General features: G+C 52.8%; 1 protein-coding gene across 3 annotated transcripts in view; it reads left to right on the plus strand.

The window, feature by feature from the left end:
* Positions 1-15,615, plus strand: part of Triobp (TRIO and F-actin binding protein) — a 56,309-nt gene that overhangs the window by 2,071 nt on the left and 38,623 nt on the right. For all 3 annotated transcript variants that reach the window (XM_055603017.1, XM_055603015.1, XM_055603016.1), the window contains 6 exons: positions 559-710; positions 7,492-7,591; positions 8,583-8,722; positions 10,336-10,534; positions 11,461-11,617; positions 15,041-15,615. The exon at positions 15,041-15,615 is cut by the window's right edge and continues 1,463 nt beyond it. In XM_055603017.1, coding sequence (XP_055458992.1) covers positions 694-710; positions 7,492-7,591; positions 8,583-8,722; positions 10,336-10,534; positions 11,461-11,617; positions 15,041-15,615 — 1,188 coding nt within the window. In that variant the 5' untranslated portion in view covers positions 559-693. The remainder of the gene's footprint in view (positions 1-558; positions 711-7,491; positions 7,592-8,582; positions 8,723-10,335; positions 10,535-11,460; positions 11,618-15,040) is intronic.

The raw sequence follows: 15,615 nt of genomic DNA on the forward strand, positions 1-15,615 counted from the left end.
CTTTCTTTCTTTCTTTCTTTCTTTCTTTCTTTCTTTCTTTCTTTCTTCCTTCCTTCCTTCCTTCCTTCCTTCCTTCCTTTCTTTCTAATTTTTTTCTTTCCTTCTTCTTTGTATGTGTGTGTGTTTTGTTTTTGTCTTTTGGAGACAGGGTTTCTCTGTGTAGCTCTTGCTGGACTCACTTTGTAGACCATGCTGGTCATGAACTCACAGAGATCCCCCTGCCTCAGCCTCTCAGAAGGCTGGGATTAAAGATGTGTGCAACTGTGCCCCTTTCTTTCTTTTTTTCCCCTTCTTGTGGAAACTTGCATTTCATGAGCAGCATAAAAAGAGTGTAATTCAGGGTCCCGGGAACATTGATCAACACCATATAGCAAGGCTTAGAGGTCACAGGTAAACGCTTGGCAGCATGTGTGGGCACTTAGCTGGTGTTACCATTTGTTGAGTGAATACGTGAGCAGAAAAGTGGGTAGACCGCTTTGTCTGGCTTGGACAGATGAGGGCTAGGGTCTTTGCTGTGGCCCACCGGTTATGAGGTTCCTGTCCTCCAATCTTCTCCAGGCCCCACCTAGAGAGCCAGCTACCTTGGCTCACCCCCTGTGGAGGAAGTGGCTATGAGTGTCCCGGGCGTGCATTCTGAAGCCAGCCTATCTGCCAAGAGCCACCATCTGAGCTGCTGTCCCCCTGGGGAGGTCCATGGAGCAAGAGACGAGGTAGGCTGGCTTTATCTTGTGGCACGTGGTTTGGAATATAGAGGTTGATGCGTTTGACCGTGCAGTTGGAGGGTGCTTCCTCCTGGGCTGGGTGGGGCTGGGACTGTGTTAACATTCCTACACTATGTCCGATTTCCAGGGATCTTGTATTTAATTTTTTTCTGAAACAGGATCTTACTGTGTAGCCCTGGCTGTCCTAGAACTTACTCTGTAGATCAGGTTGGCCTCGAACTCAGAGCTACGCCTGCCTCTGTCTCCCAAGTGCTGGGATTAAAGGCGTGCATCACCACTGCCTGACACACCTGGTTTATTTAAAGAAAAAATTAAATTATACTTATTTATTCATGTGTGTGTGTGTGTGTGTGTGAGAGAGAGAGAGAGAGAGAGAGAGAGAGAGAGAGACAAGCTGCACTTGTAGAAATCAGAGGACAATTTGTAGGTGTCACTTCTCTCTTTTTACCATGTGGGTCCCAGGGATTGAACTCAGGTCATGAGACTTAGAGTCAAGTGTAGTTGCCCAGTGAGCCCATGCTTTTTGTGATTTTTTTTTTTTTATTTTGTTTTGTTTTTAACACTAGGCTTATCTAATTTGTGTGTGTCTTGCTTGGCTGTTCTTTTGTCTTGTTTTTAAGCAAGGCTGTGCTTTGTAGCCCTGGTTGGCCTGGAACTTTCCGTGTAGACCAGGCTAGCCCCAGTCTTACAGAGAGTCCCATGCCTCTGCTTCCAGAGTGCTGGGATCAAAGGGTGTGGGCCACCACATGACTGTGCCTTCTCAGTTATAATGCAATAAAGCATCCGGGAGGAGGAATTAAGAAAGGAAATGAAGGAAGGCCAGGTGTGAGGGTGCATGCCTTTACTCCCAGTTATTGGAGTAAAGGTGCAGGAGGAGTTGCGTAGTCTGACCAACCTGAGCTACGTAGTGAATTCTAAGCAAGCCTGAGCTACTGAATGAGATCTTATCTCAAGACACAAAGCAAAGCGAACTACAAAGGCTACTACGCTTACGCTGTGGTCTGTCAAAGGCACTGCCCTTGGAATCCCATCTTTGTGGAAGAGCTTCCTTGGCAGGTACTCGAGGCTGGTGCCCACCAGAGACTTGTCTCTGTCAGACGTTGGAGTCATTTTTTTCACTCTGCAGTCAACGTGGGCAAATGCCAAGCTTCAGTTACACATACATGGAACCTGTGACTCTCCAAGGCCCCTTCAGCCTCGACCTCCTGTGTGCCTGGCATTCCCAGTGGAGCCTGAGATTCCTCTTAGCTTGTCAGCCAGCTTCCCATTGTGTGTGTGGGGGGTGGGGGGTCTCAATTCCTCTGGAGTCAGCAGACCTGCACTGTGACCTCTGCTGGCCAGTTCTCTGCAGTGTGACCTGGGGCCATCTAAGCTGTCCCGCTAATTTTCAGGGCTGCAGAGCTAGTGCAGGGCCCTGCTGAGCCCAGGGTATATGGAGCCCTTGCAGGGCATTTGCTTCCTCTTCCTCCACTTCCTGCCCAGAAACTACAACTTGAGAGTTGTTTCTACCAGAGCAGAGCCTCCTATACAAATGACCTTCTCCCAGCTGAAGGGGAGATGGCAGGCCTGAACAGAGGATTATGGATTCAGACAGATCTGAGGTCTAGCCTCAGTCCTAGCCAAGATTCTGGGTCAACTCGTGTGCTCACTGGGAATGAATAGTTGCCCGAACTGAGCCAGCGTTCTAGGGCAGCGATGTTAAGTGAGGCGGTGATGTCACTGGCCCCAGGGGGCCGGTGGTCTAGCCAAAGACGTGGAGAAGAAGGAAGGGTCCACGGAAATGGCTGTTTCCTCATGGTTACGATCCAGGCTACGGAGTTGTCAGGACATGGGGAAGTTCTCCGAGCACCTTCCTTGGCTTACTAAAGGCTTGCCAGTAAAGCTGGGGAGAAGAGAAGAGGAGGAGGGAATAGTAAGGTGTGTAAAAGGTCTTGAGGCAGAAAGAGTGAGGCATCGGAGGGCTGGAGATTGTCACTGAGAGGGAGAGCCACCAGATACAGGACGGAGAATTGGGTGGAGCCCATGTGACATGCTGAGGATCTTAGATTCCACCTCAGCTGTCATGAGGTGACACTAAGAATTTTTTTTTAATGTACTTACCTTTATTTTATGTGCATTGGTGGTTTTTGTTTTTGTGTTTTGTTGTTGTTGTTTCCCTGTATAGCTCTGGCTGTCCTGGAACTCCCTCTGTAGAGCAGGCTGGCCACAAACTCATAGAGATCTGCCTGCCTCTGCCTCCCAAGTGCTGGGATTACAGGTGTGCCCGGCTGTGCATTGTTTTGCCTGCCTGTATGTCAATGTGAGGATGTTAGATCTTGGCGTCATAGATGGCTGTAAACTGCCGTGTGGGTGCTGAGTCCTCTGGAAAAGCAGGCAGTGCCCCGAATCGCGGAGCCATCCCCACCCCAGTAAGAAATTTTTAATTTTTTATTTAATCTTATTTTATGTGCATTTGGTGTGAGGGTGTCAGATCTCCTTGGACTGGAGTTACGGACAGTTGTGAGCTGCCATGTGGGTGCTGGGAATCAGACCCCAGTCCTTTGGAAGAGTAGCCAGTGCTCTTAACTACTGAGCCATTTATTTCTCCAGCCTGACACAAAGGATTTCTTAAAAAGAGTGACTGACGCGATCCAGTTTTCATTTTCAGCGTTGCTGTGGTTGCTGGGCAAAGTGTGGAAAGCAGGGAGGAGGGAGGAAAACAGGGAGATGCCACAAGTATGCATTTGGTCCAAAGGTGATGGCGGCCTTGAGATGTTGACAAAGTATGTTCAGACCCCAGAGTCAGTTTTTACTATCACACCCCATGCGCAGAGACCTGTGTCCTTAGAGTCGGGTGCCTGTCATTCTGCCTCCAATGGGAGCCTGGGCTCTGTCAGGTACTCTCTTGGGAAGCTGGGAGCCATCGAAACCTGGGGCAGAAAAGGGCGAAGTGCAGGGTCAAGGGAGCCCAGGGCTCCAAAACCCGAGCCAGGTGGCAATGAAGGCTGTCCTGGGCGAGTACGTGAGTGGTCACTTTGTGAACAGCCAGTAACAGAGAATTAGAGGTCAGAGCCTGGTTTTTTTTTTCAAGAGGACGAAATGGCTGCGTTCAGAATAGCCAGGCACTGCGGTGGGCGGAATGGCGCTAGAAAGATGGCAGCAGTGATCTGGGCTGACAGGCTGGCAGAAGGGGGGAGGGGCTGCAACAACACGGGGCTGACCGACTGACCCAGAGGGGCCAAGCCCCAGGGATCCAGCGATGAATTCCTTGGGGAGAAGAGGAGTCCCTCCTTCCCCAGAATAAATGATAAGTATTAGACTTGTCTTTGATGATGCTGGCCCGTTTATTTCGTGTGAAACAGGGACTTAGAAACCTTGGGCAGTGGGAGGGATTTGGAGAGTGAATGCCTTTGATTTGCCGGGGATACTTCATTTGCATGTAACAACACAGCCCTATCATAAGAAGGGGAGAGCAGTACTTGATTATCCTACGGGTGGGAGTAAGAAATCCAGGTACAATTAAAGTCATTGGCTGAAAGTCAAGACTCCAGGACACCTCATTAGCATGGGGGGGGGCGGTGTTTTCAGGAATCCGAAGGTGCTTGCTGGGATCAGGAAAGGGTTGGGCTTGTAATCTCCCTGAGGGCTGTGTGATCTCTTTAGAAAGTCTGAGGTTCTGAAGGTAAGGTGAAGAGAGAACCCAGCTGAGAAAGGGAGTCCACCATCTTACACTGAGCTCAGAGATGATCTGGAAATGCCAGGCTTAACCTTAACAGTAGAGTCCCATAGTCCCAGGTTTCCTCAGTGACTTTCCCGAGCCTTCAGAGGTGAGCAGATTAAAAAAAAAAAAGATTTATTTGTTTATTATCTATACATTGTTCTGCCTGCACCTGTGTTTACACATTAGAAGAGGGCACCAGATCTCATTATGGATGGTTGTGAGCCCCCATGTGGCTGCTGGAAATTGAACTCAGGACCTGTGGAAGACCAGCCAGTACCCTTAACCTCTGAGGCATCTCTCCAGCCCCCTGAGCAGATTTTTACAAGCTGAGGTTACCACTGAAACAAGTGGGATGTGAACCCTGCAAGCAGTGAAGCATCTCTCCAACCTCACCAGCTGGCATGTGCCCTCAGCACTCTGAGTGCTCATCTCCCATCTTATGTGCCACCTCTGTCTTCCTGTCACTTGAAATTAAAAGCTGACTAGAGACTAGGCGTGGTGACACATGCCTTTAATCCTAGCACCCTGTCTCAAAAACACAAACAAAAAAAAATTTTTTTTTTCAAGACAGTGTTTCTCTGTGTAGCCCTGGCTGTCCTGGAACTCACTCTATAGATCAGGCTGGCCCTGAACCCAGAGATCTGCCTGCCTCAGAGAGCTATTTGCCTCCTAAGCACTAGGATTTAAGGTGTGTACCATCACCGCCTGGCTTATAAATAATTTTTAAAAGGTAGAACTATGCATGCTGGTTCACATCCTTAACAGAACTTGGGAGGCAGAAGCAAGTAATAGCTCTTTGAGTTCAAGGCCAGCCTGGGCTACATAGTGAGTTTCAGGCCAGCTAGGGCTACAGAAGCTTTCCTAAACAAAACAAAACAAACAAAAAAAACCCAAAAAACCCATTTGTAGTGGCAGGCTTATCTCTGAGTTTGAGGCCAGCCTGGTCTACAGAATGAGTTCCAGGACAGCCAAGGAGCCAAAGCTACACAGGAAACCCTGTCTACAAAAACAAACAAACAAACAAACAAACAAAGGATGGAAAACAATAGAGAAAGTCACCACTGTCACTCTCTGGTCCCCATGTGCACACATATTTGTGTGCAAACCCCCCTCACCCCCCAGAGGGAGAGAGGAAGAGAGAGACAGCAAGTGCTGACCCCAGTTTAAGGATGCAGCTCAGAAGCAGGACACTTGCCTAGCATGAACAAGCCCCTGACTTTCATTGCCAACACTGCCTAAAACAAAGTCAGGTTTTTATCTGACCTTTACCAAGCCACTTCTTCTGGACCTTTCTGGCTGCCTCCCTGGACCCCATCCCACGAGGCCCCACGGTAGACAGCAGCAGATGGAGAGTTTCTACTGCTTTCCCAGAGAGCCAGCACCGCACTTGCTCTGTCCGCGCTGCCCACTGTCTCGCCCGATCACTGTTAGAGCACATCTCCAAGGAACCAAATGTAGCCAGTGCCCCACCTTGCCCCAAAAGATTCTGGAATCTTGACCTCATTTACCCCAATCCAGAGAGTTCAGACTCACGGAGCACAGAAAATCTGTATTTAAAAGCATCGCTGGAGGCTGGAGAGAGATGGCTCAGTGGTTAAGAGTACTGTCTGCTCTACCAGAGGTCCTGGGTTCAATTTCTGACAGCCACATGGTGGCTCACAACCGTCTATGCTGAGATCTGATGCCCTCTTCTGGCGTGCAGGTCTACATGCAGAGGAGCGCTCATACATAAAATAAATAAATAAATAAATCTTTAAAAAAAAAAAAAAGCATCACTGGTAGGGCTGGAGAGATGGCTCAGTGGTTAAGAGCATTGGCTGCTCTTCCAGAAGAGCCAGGTTCAATTCCCAGCAACCACATGGCTGCTCACACCTGTCTGTAACTCCAGTTTTAAGGCTCTGACACCCCCGCCACACACACACAGATACAGATGCAGGCAAAACACCGCTGCACATAAAATAAAAGTAAATATATATGTGAGCCATATGTGGAAATGTCTCTGGTCACAAGGTGTTCCCTGCAGCCCACTGGAAATAACTAGCTGCTGGTCATGAAGTTTCTTGGGATCTCCAGTTTCTGAAATCCCCAGGCTCCAGGCACACCTGAGTCTGGGGGCTGGGGGATGTTAAAGCAGGGGAAGTCACATGGTTTTTGAGCAGGCCGTGGCCAGGTTTGGAGGGAGGGAGGAAGGATAGCTTTGTGCTAGGTCCATACAGACCTTTACAACTATTTGTCCTCCCCCTCCCTCCTGCCCTTTTTAGATACGGTCTTTCTAGGTAGCCGAGGCTGGCCTTGAACTCATAAGCCTCCTCTCTTAGTGCTGGCATTAACAGGTGTACATCACCACATCTGGTTAATTTGTTTATGTTTTATTGTATTTAATAGTCTACCAATTTAACATAAGATTCCACTTAATGTTTCCTATTGTTTTTTTTTTTTTTTAATCACCTCATGTAATTCTCCTCATGTCCCCTAGGGGATGGCTGTGGTTATCATGACAGTTTTATAGGTGACGTAATTGAGGACAAGTCACCTTGCCAAGGTCTTGATCACACACACCTCTGCCTCCTTTTCAGAGATCCTAAGGCCCAGAGAGGGGAAGCCACTGAGTGAGGTCATTCAGCTGGGATGGGACCCAGGTCGGTCTGTAGCCAGAAACTGTGACATTGACTAGGCAGGAAATCAGAGCTGAGGACTGACCACTGGACACGTTCATGTGGACAGGGGCCAGGGATGGGCCTAAGAGTCAGCAAGAACCAGGTGCCATGTCGGGCCCGGGTGGGGAGGGTTCCATGCTGGTGGGACCTTTGGAAGTTCAGGGGCTGGGAGTCCCGAGGGAGTCCTGACAGCTCCCTCCTTCATATGGTGCCGTCCCCTGGGTGGCCAAGGCGCCAGGCCTGGCTGTGGATCTGACACCTCCTGCTGCCTGGCTCTGATCAGATTCGGGCTGCCGAGCAGGTGTGAAACTGAATCCCAGATGGCCCTTCTTTGGCCTGGATATGGCTGCCGACCCTTAGCCCTTCCCTGGCACAGCCTGGCCTTGCTCATGGCGGCTTTCTTGAATTCTAGAGCACTGCTGCCCACCCAGGGCACTGCCTGGGCTACAGCCTCTGTACCAGCCGCTGGCCTCCAGGGTCCCCAGGGAGACTCCCACCAGGCCTGCTCTCAGGTGAGCCACCAGGATCGGGTTCCTTCGGTTTCATGTCCTGCATTGTTCCTGGCTGGGCCCCGGCTTATGAAACAGTAATGAGGGGCCCTGCTCCCGAGGCTGGCCCCTCTAAGGTTTCTGCTGCCTGGAACACTGCAGCCACGGCGGCCCAGAGTCGGGGCCTGGGAGGGTGGCGGCATGGGGGCCTGAGCCGGAGCCCCCCGGGGAAGAGGGTGCTGACAGCCGCCAGCTGCCGCTGCCGGAGCCCGCTGCCCAGGTAACCTGAGAGGAGGCGGGGCACAAGGTGCCATGGGGGCCCTGCCATTCTGGCAGGTGGAGGGAATGGGGGGGGCCTTCTATGAGGGGAGCATCCATTCCTTCCGACTGTCCCAGCCTTCCCAGGTGTGGCTCTGCTGTGGGCAGTGCCACGGGCTGTGGCCCTCTGCTTTCGGCCCCTGCCTTTCCTGTAGGGGGAAGAGAGCCCTTACATTGCTTCTAGGTCTTGCTGGTCCTCCACCTTCAGGACCCCCCTCTTCCATTCCAGGCCAGGCCAGTCCTCTCCTCCCCTATTGTCTTCTGGATGCAAGGGCGCTCCGGGGCCTTTGATGCAGTTGCGCTTCTCAGGCATGCGCACGTGCATATGTGTTTACATGCTCTGGCACACGTACATGCACTAGTGTAGCTGACAGGTCCGCACACATGCGGCGGGACACGAATTCCTCGACGAAGATGTACGCACGGGTCCCCCAAAGCACAGATATTTGTATACACGTGTATCTGTCCCTCCACCCATGCATATACACTCCAGGTAGCTTGCCCACTTACTCTGGCCTGGGTCCCCAGGGCGCCTCCAGCTGATAGGATGGCAGAGCTCCTGGAGCAGGGAGATCCCGGGCGGGCGGGTGACTTCTGGAGACACCCACCGGTCTGAGCTGGGAGGGGCTGTCTGGGGGAGGGGGAGGGCAGTCCCACGTGGGCCTGAGCTGTCTCCTCTCTCCAACGCTGGGCCCAGGAGCCTCACAGCCCTTCCAGTGCCGAGGCACCTTACTGCGACCTGCCCCGCTGCCCGTCGGCCCCTCAGGACCCACTCTGCACTAACACCTGTGCCGGCCGGTCTGCGGAAGGCCTTGGCCTCAAGCAGGGGCCTCAGAGGTGGGTAGAGCTCCAGGCTCCAGGGACGGGCTCCCTAGGGGGGAGAATGCCCACACCCTCTTCATGATGCAGTGTCCATCTACAGCAACCGGTATGGCTCATGTGATCACCCCACAAAGTCTAGGCACAGAGGTCTTTGGGCAGGGCCCTTAGGGTCCCTGGAAAGCTTACATTGCTCTGTCTTGGTTTCACCTGGGCTCTGCCCCTGACCCTGGCTGTCTGCCCCTGTCCTGGCGGCCCTGCCCTTCCCATAATTCCATAAGATAGGGGATATGTGGGTTCCCTGTGTAGGGCTTTAAAAGATTGAAGGGGCTGGGTGTGGTGGCAGATGGATGTAATACCAGCGCCCAGGAAGTGGAGGCAGGAGCATTTGGAGCTCAAGGCTAGCTTGGGTTACATAGCTAGAAGCTGTCCCCCGAGTCCTCCAAAAGGTTTAATGGTCCTCTCAGCCAGGGCACCTGCTGTGTCACCCCTGGGTCCCCAGGTTACCCTCCAGCCCAGGCCTGCACTGACCCCAAGTTGCCTACTGGGGTCATGAGACCTTTAAAGGCTATGGCTTGAGGACCCAGAGGGCTGGACCCCAGGGTCGCATCTGCTGTGGTGGGCTGTGGGACCTTTGGCGTGCTGTTCCATCTTTTCATGCTTCACTCTTCCTGTTTGTAAAATAAGACGGGCCGACCCTGAAGCACAGTGACAGACGCTGTGCCTGAGATCCTGGGTGTGATTTCCCACACCGCAGAAATAAAATGTGAAGAGAGAGGCTGTACCAAATCCTCATTGTTTGAGAGCGTGCATGCCCCTCGGATGGGCATTATTTTAAGAGAGAAAAGAAAAAGGAGGCTCTGACAGTCAACGTATTTCAGGAAGTCTGGGACAAGTCAGTAGAAGCTAGGCCGCAGGACTTGTCAGAGCGTTTGATTTGCAAGCCTTCGTTGTGTGGTTTGGGCGGGGCGTGTGTGGAATGCTCCATTATCTCCTTAACTATAGATCTTTTATAGCGTCATCACTCCTTACTGTTTTGTATATCTGGTTGTAGGCCTAGCCTTTAACAGCTGAGCCACCTATCCAGCACTCCTTACTATTTTATAGGCGGACGTGTGGGTCATTTTCAGAATACTGTGAGCTGTAAGCCTATTGAACCACAGCCACAGGCTTTTTTTTTTTTTTTCTCCAAAAGTGGATGCTCTTCCACAGCTCCTGCCCTTGGGCTTGCTTCTCCCCCACTCACAACCCCAATATTTAACAGTCCTCATCTGCCAACCAGGCTGTGTGTCTCTACACCTGCTCACTGAAGGGGGCTGAGCCTCTGCCCTTTCCCAGCACTGTGGCCTTGGCCAGGCTCTTGACCCTCAGAGCTGGGGTTTCTTCATCTGTATGATGGAATTCAGTCCCATGGGAGGCTGCTATGGTTCTATGAGGTGGCCCATATGGAGCCCGGTCCAGATGCCCTCAGCACTGGCTTCCTGTGGCTGTAGATCCCTGGCTTGGTGTGAACACACACACACACACACACATACACACACACACACACACACGTATCTGGGAGGGCAAGGATCAGTCCCTGGCTCTGTTACCTTTTGAGGGAAAAAAAATCACTCTCTCTCCTTTCCCAGGGCCTGGTCCCCAACAACCGCTCTCCCTGCAGCGAGCCCTGCAGCTGCCCCAAGGAACAGGCTCCAGGACCCTGAGGTGGTATCCTATCTGGAGGGGCTGGCCTGTAGTAGCTTCGAGGAGAACAAGGGCCCAAACTCTGATACCAGCTCCAGCCAGAACAGCAATACCCCTCATGATACCAGCAATTCGTCTTCTGTGGTGAGCGGAGGGCCAGGGTCTGGGAACAAGAACAAGCGTTACCTAGTGTCCTCTGTCCACTCTGGGGACAAAAGCTCTGAGCCTCCAGAGGAGGGCTGAGCCTCCCACAGTAAAACACTAGGCCAAACTTGGCAGTTGCTCTTCCTGCTGGGAGGGCGGGGCTTCTGCTGGGCTGTCTCAGGGTGGGAGGTGGTAACAGCAGGTGGTGGGAGGAGTTTCAGTCCATTGGGACTCCGGATGAGTCACCAGCTGGCTCAGGTCTCAGGGCTGAGAAGTAAGCATGGTGTCCAGAGCGAGCATGAGGCTGGTCCCAGCTCTGCCCCTGGCCTCATGCTGCTGAGTCCTGGTGTGGTTTCCAAAGGCAGAGGGAAGGGAATGGGCTCAGGAGCTGGCAGAGGCTGGCAGGAGAGAGGAGCCAAGAGGCTGTCCCTGCCCCTGTGCCTTCACACTTTCAGACCTTTCCTGTGAGACACTCCACCCTCCCAAAAAAGGAAATGACAGAAAAGAATGGGTTCCACATAAACAGCCTGTGGTATTCACATATGTGGCAGGTACCATGCAAAGGTCTCAGTGGGCCTGAACCCAAGAAATGCTCTCCAATACCCACTAAGCTAGAGGCTGCCGTGGCCCTGTTAGGAGTTGAAGCCCAGAGAGGAGAAGCAACTCAGTTAAGAACACACAGCTGGGAAGTGGTGGACCTAGGATTTGAATCTGTTTTTCCCATCTGTGTGACTATGGCCCAGCTTTTAGCTTCAATGGCTGTGTCTCCTCAAGGCTGACAGAAGGTTCGCTGAATTATCTCTGGCTGAGTGCCCCGCACAGGTGGCAGGGGTGCCCTCAAAAACCTGCTTTTCTACCCTTCATGCTGGGAGTACAGGCCCAGGGCCCTCTTCTTCTCGCCAACAAGCTCTTTCCTCTCCCGGCAGGATTGGGACACTGTTGAGAGGCCAGGGGTGGTACCCAGCGGGGACAGACTCACCGTGATGATCCCGAGGAGGCCTCAGGAGGCGCTGAGAGCTGACAGTGCTCGAAAGGTCACCAGGTCCCCAGCCAGGGGAGACTCAGCAGGCCAGAGAAAGGAGGGTGAGTCCTTTTAGGGCTACAAAGTGCTGATGGCCAAGGGCCCCCAGGAGCATCACTGGGTGGGCTTCCTTCGAGGGACCAGGTCTTTTTTTTTTTTTTTAATTTATTTTTATTTTATATGCATTGGGTTTTACCTGCATGTATGTCTGTGTGAGGGTGTCAGATCCTCTGGAACTGGAGTTGCAGACAGTTGTAAGCTGCTGTGTGTGCTGAAAATTGAACCCAGGTCCTCTAGAAGAGAAGCCAGTGCTTTTTATAGCTGAGCCATCTCTCCAGGCCCAAGGTCTTGAATTTTGGGGAGGGCATAGGGGGGAGGGGGTTGAGACAGGGTTTCTCTGTGTAGCCTTGGCTGTCCTGGAACTCGATCTGTAGACCAGGCTGGCCTTGAACTTATAGTGGTCTGCCTGCCTCTACCTCCTAGGCTAGGATTAAAGGTGTGTGCCACCACTGCCCAGACAAAGACCCAAATCTTAATAATAGAAGTTCTTGTATAATAGAAGTGCCGTGCTGTCCAATTTAATGATGCTCTCCCTCAGTTGACAGATTAGGGTCCATAGGTTCTAAGAGGCTAACTAACGCCAGCTGAATATGAATGGAGCACCTGCCACAAACAGAATGGTAAGGCGGGATTTCCGGTATGGCCGGGCCCAAGTGTTCAGACAGTCTCCACATCTCTACTCCATTCAGCCTTCTGCTGAAATGGCTCCATTCTTAGTCAAACCCTTCTCCAATAATAGCTTGACGAACACAAGAGGGCCAGTCTGCATCACACAGGAGGAGGGCTACAGTTAAAGTCTCAGGAAGGGTTCTCACGGGGACCACTGTGTGTCAGCTCAATGACCAAGTCTGGCCTCCTGTGCCAACCCCATAGCCTGAGCTAGAAGGAGGGGAGAGATCCCAGAGGGAGTTAGGGTGCTGTTCTGAGAAAAAGGGGGCGGGGAACTTCTGTTGTGCCAAGTCCATGGAGGCTGATGAGGTTGGCCAGCGTCTTGCTGTGATGCGAGTCCAGTATGGTGGGCACCATATTCTGGTCCTGGTATCTCTTCAGTGTGGTCAGGAGTTGGGGCTAGGACGTCCCCCTCCTCCATGGCAGTCCTGGCTTTTCCTGGTCCTTGCAGGAGTCTCATCAATACGCATGCGTGAAGTTTGGGTGAAGATGCTCTGGGGTCTCAGGAGTTAGCACGGACCCTAGAAAGCTCAGCATCCAACAAAGCAGACAGATAGGAGCCAGCCCTAATGGCCCAGGACAGAGGAGGAGCAGGGACACACATGAGAAAGGAGATGGGTACTGGGCTGGCACAGGACAGGAGGGCTGTTTGGATCAAGGAGGGCAGGGCAGGGAGGCAGAACTATGTGGCCCATTGGCAGCTGCAGTTTAAATGTGGGTGAGGTACACAACATGGGTAGGCTGTGCTGGGCCTCCTCAGCCTTGGCAAGGAGTTGGGATTCCCTTCTCTAAGCATGGTTTGGGGAGGGATGAGAAGTAATGTCGTTAAAGCTATGCCTTGGGATGGTGCTGGGTGAGAAGTCAGATGCGGTCAGAGTGCAGGAGGACGGGAAGACAGGTGAGCTCATGGCATTCCCCTAGTAACATCTGCTTCAGCTCAGAGTCTTCACCAGCTGATGCTGAATCCCAGGGTGAGAGGTTGCCCAGCAACCGGGATGTTCAGGGTACCCAACACTATTCTATCAGACTTGACCTACAGGAAAAAGGCTCCCTAAGGCTGGGGGGGGGTAGGCTTTGCAGATGCTGCAGCAGCCAATAGGCCGCTCAGTGTCACCATGTAAGACACACTGCCCCCCACCCACCCCACAATGTGCTGCCTGGAAACAGGATAGCACACAGTGCCTCATCCCTTCCCCTTCAAATCCTGATGCTAAAATGTTCCTGCTGGATGTGGGGTGCGTGTGATCTGCCACAGGTGAGCTTTGAACTCGACGTAGCTGAGGCTAGTCTGGAATTCCTGAGCCTCTGGTCTCTGCCTCCTCCGTGCTGGCATTGTAGACAGGCCTCCCACAGCCAGGCTTTGCTCTGTCACTCTTGAGAGTGGGCGGTATCCTCTCTGTGACCTACTTAGCCAGAATCTGTGACCGCTGTTCACCTAGTGGCCACTTGGTACATTGCAGTCAGGGGCTGGGATATTACTAGGCACATCCCAGTTGGCACAGCTCACTCAGGGGGAGGGGGGTGGGGAGGGCAGCACACAGACTGCCCAAGCTCACTCGTGTGCCTGTCTTACATAGAGGCCTTGTCCTGTGAGAGCCAGGCTCCTAGATCATCTTGATGGGCCGGGTGGCAGGAGACAGCTCAGCCAGTAGGTGGCACAAAGGCAACTGCAGGTAAGGCAGAAGTAGAACCAAGGGTGGGAGCACTATTTGTAGTGCATACCTACTGTGTGCTGCACACCTACTGTGTGCTGCACACCTCTGCAAGTCCCAGAGACACTATGGGAATGCAAGGAAGGCCCTGTCACACGTTGCGGCCAGGGGAAGGGCACGTAATCAAGGAAACAGGCACTAAAGGCAGCCCCTGGCCAGGGAACCTGAGTACTAGAAGGAAACAGGCAAAGACGGAAGGGTGCTTCAGACAGAGGCAGCAGCAAGAGCAACGGCCTGGGTTGTGAGGCTCCTGTGTTGTGCCGCAGGACCTCAAAGAGTGAGTGCTGGGCCCTGGAGAGTGGGCGAGGGGGGATGGGGGAAGGAGACAATTTCTGCATAGCCTAGGTCTCATTCCAAGTCCAGCAGGGAGCCCCTGGCCGGTCTTTTCGTTTTGAAATGATCTTAGCTTTGCCAAGATGGTAACGCTAGTGGCTACTGGACCCTTTGCCCGGAGTCTCTGATGTTAGCTTCACTCACGACATAGGCAGAGGCTGGAGTTAAGAGATTAGCATTGGGGGTCGCATCTCAACACAGCGCCTGCCTGGCAGTTTGAGATTCCAGGCCCCAGCCCCCGGCCCCGGCCCCTGAGAGAAAAAGAGAATATTAACACTACAAACTACTGGTTAACACTACAAACTCCTTCTACGATCCCAACAGACTTGTTTGTCTGTTGGTTGTATGCTCTTGTTATGTAGCCCCAGCCGGCTTCAGCCTCTGGAGGGGTTGCCTCAACCTTGCGGCAATCCTCCGGCATCTCCATCTCTCGTGTGCTAAGGATACAGTCCCCACCAGCGCAACCTTCTTTTCCTGTCCTGGGACCTAATGCGGGAGCTCCCACTGCATTTAGCCCCATTCCATGAGTCATTGTGAATCCCTGGCCTGGCAGCACAGGGGTGCCGAATAGGAAGGTCTCAGCCTGAATAGGTAGGCTGTGTCTCTTTGGAACGGATGCTTTAGCCATCGAGAAGCAGGCTGGGGGCTACCCTGGTTTTCTGTCCTGCCTGGACTCCTCTCCTCACCTTAAACTTCCTCATCTCTCTCCAGATTCTGGCAGTGGTGGACAGAGTGTTGGCCAGCACTGGGCAAAGCTAAGGGCAGAAAGTGGCTACTTCTCCCTGGAGCGACAGCGCTCCGGGCAAACCCAGGTGTCCTCTGGGACATCACCAAGTGGACCTCGGACCACCACCCAGGCTTCTTCTGCTCCAAGGGATGCTTTCCAGGCTGCTTCTGCACAAGAAACCCTCCAAATCTCCTCTCTGCCCCGAAATGCCCAAAGAGACACCCCTAGGACCTTTGCCACACAGCGGAGCACCCCCAGAACTTCCTCTCCTTCAAGAGTCTCTCAGCGGGACACTCCTAGAACCATGTCCACCCAGCGAAACAGCACTCCACTTTCCTCTCCCCTCAAAGCCACTCCAGAGACCCTCAAGACCTCCACACCGCAAGATAGACCCCATGTTATGTCACCGCCATGTGCCCAAGATGCCTCTCTCAACAGAACCAGCCAGCAGGACAACCCCAGGACTCCCTGTGCCCAGAGGGACAATCCCAGGACCTCCTCTCCCAACAGAACCAGCCAGCGGGACAACCCCAGGACTCCCTGTGCCCAGAGGGACACT

The sequence above is a fragment of the Psammomys obesus genome, unplaced genomic scaffold (assembly GCF_907164565.1).
Source record: "Psammomys obesus unplaced genomic scaffold, mPsaObe1.curated_primary_1811, whole genome shotgun sequence".
NCBI classification, from domain to species: domain Eukaryota; kingdom Metazoa; phylum Chordata; class Mammalia; order Rodentia; family Muridae; genus Psammomys; species Psammomys obesus.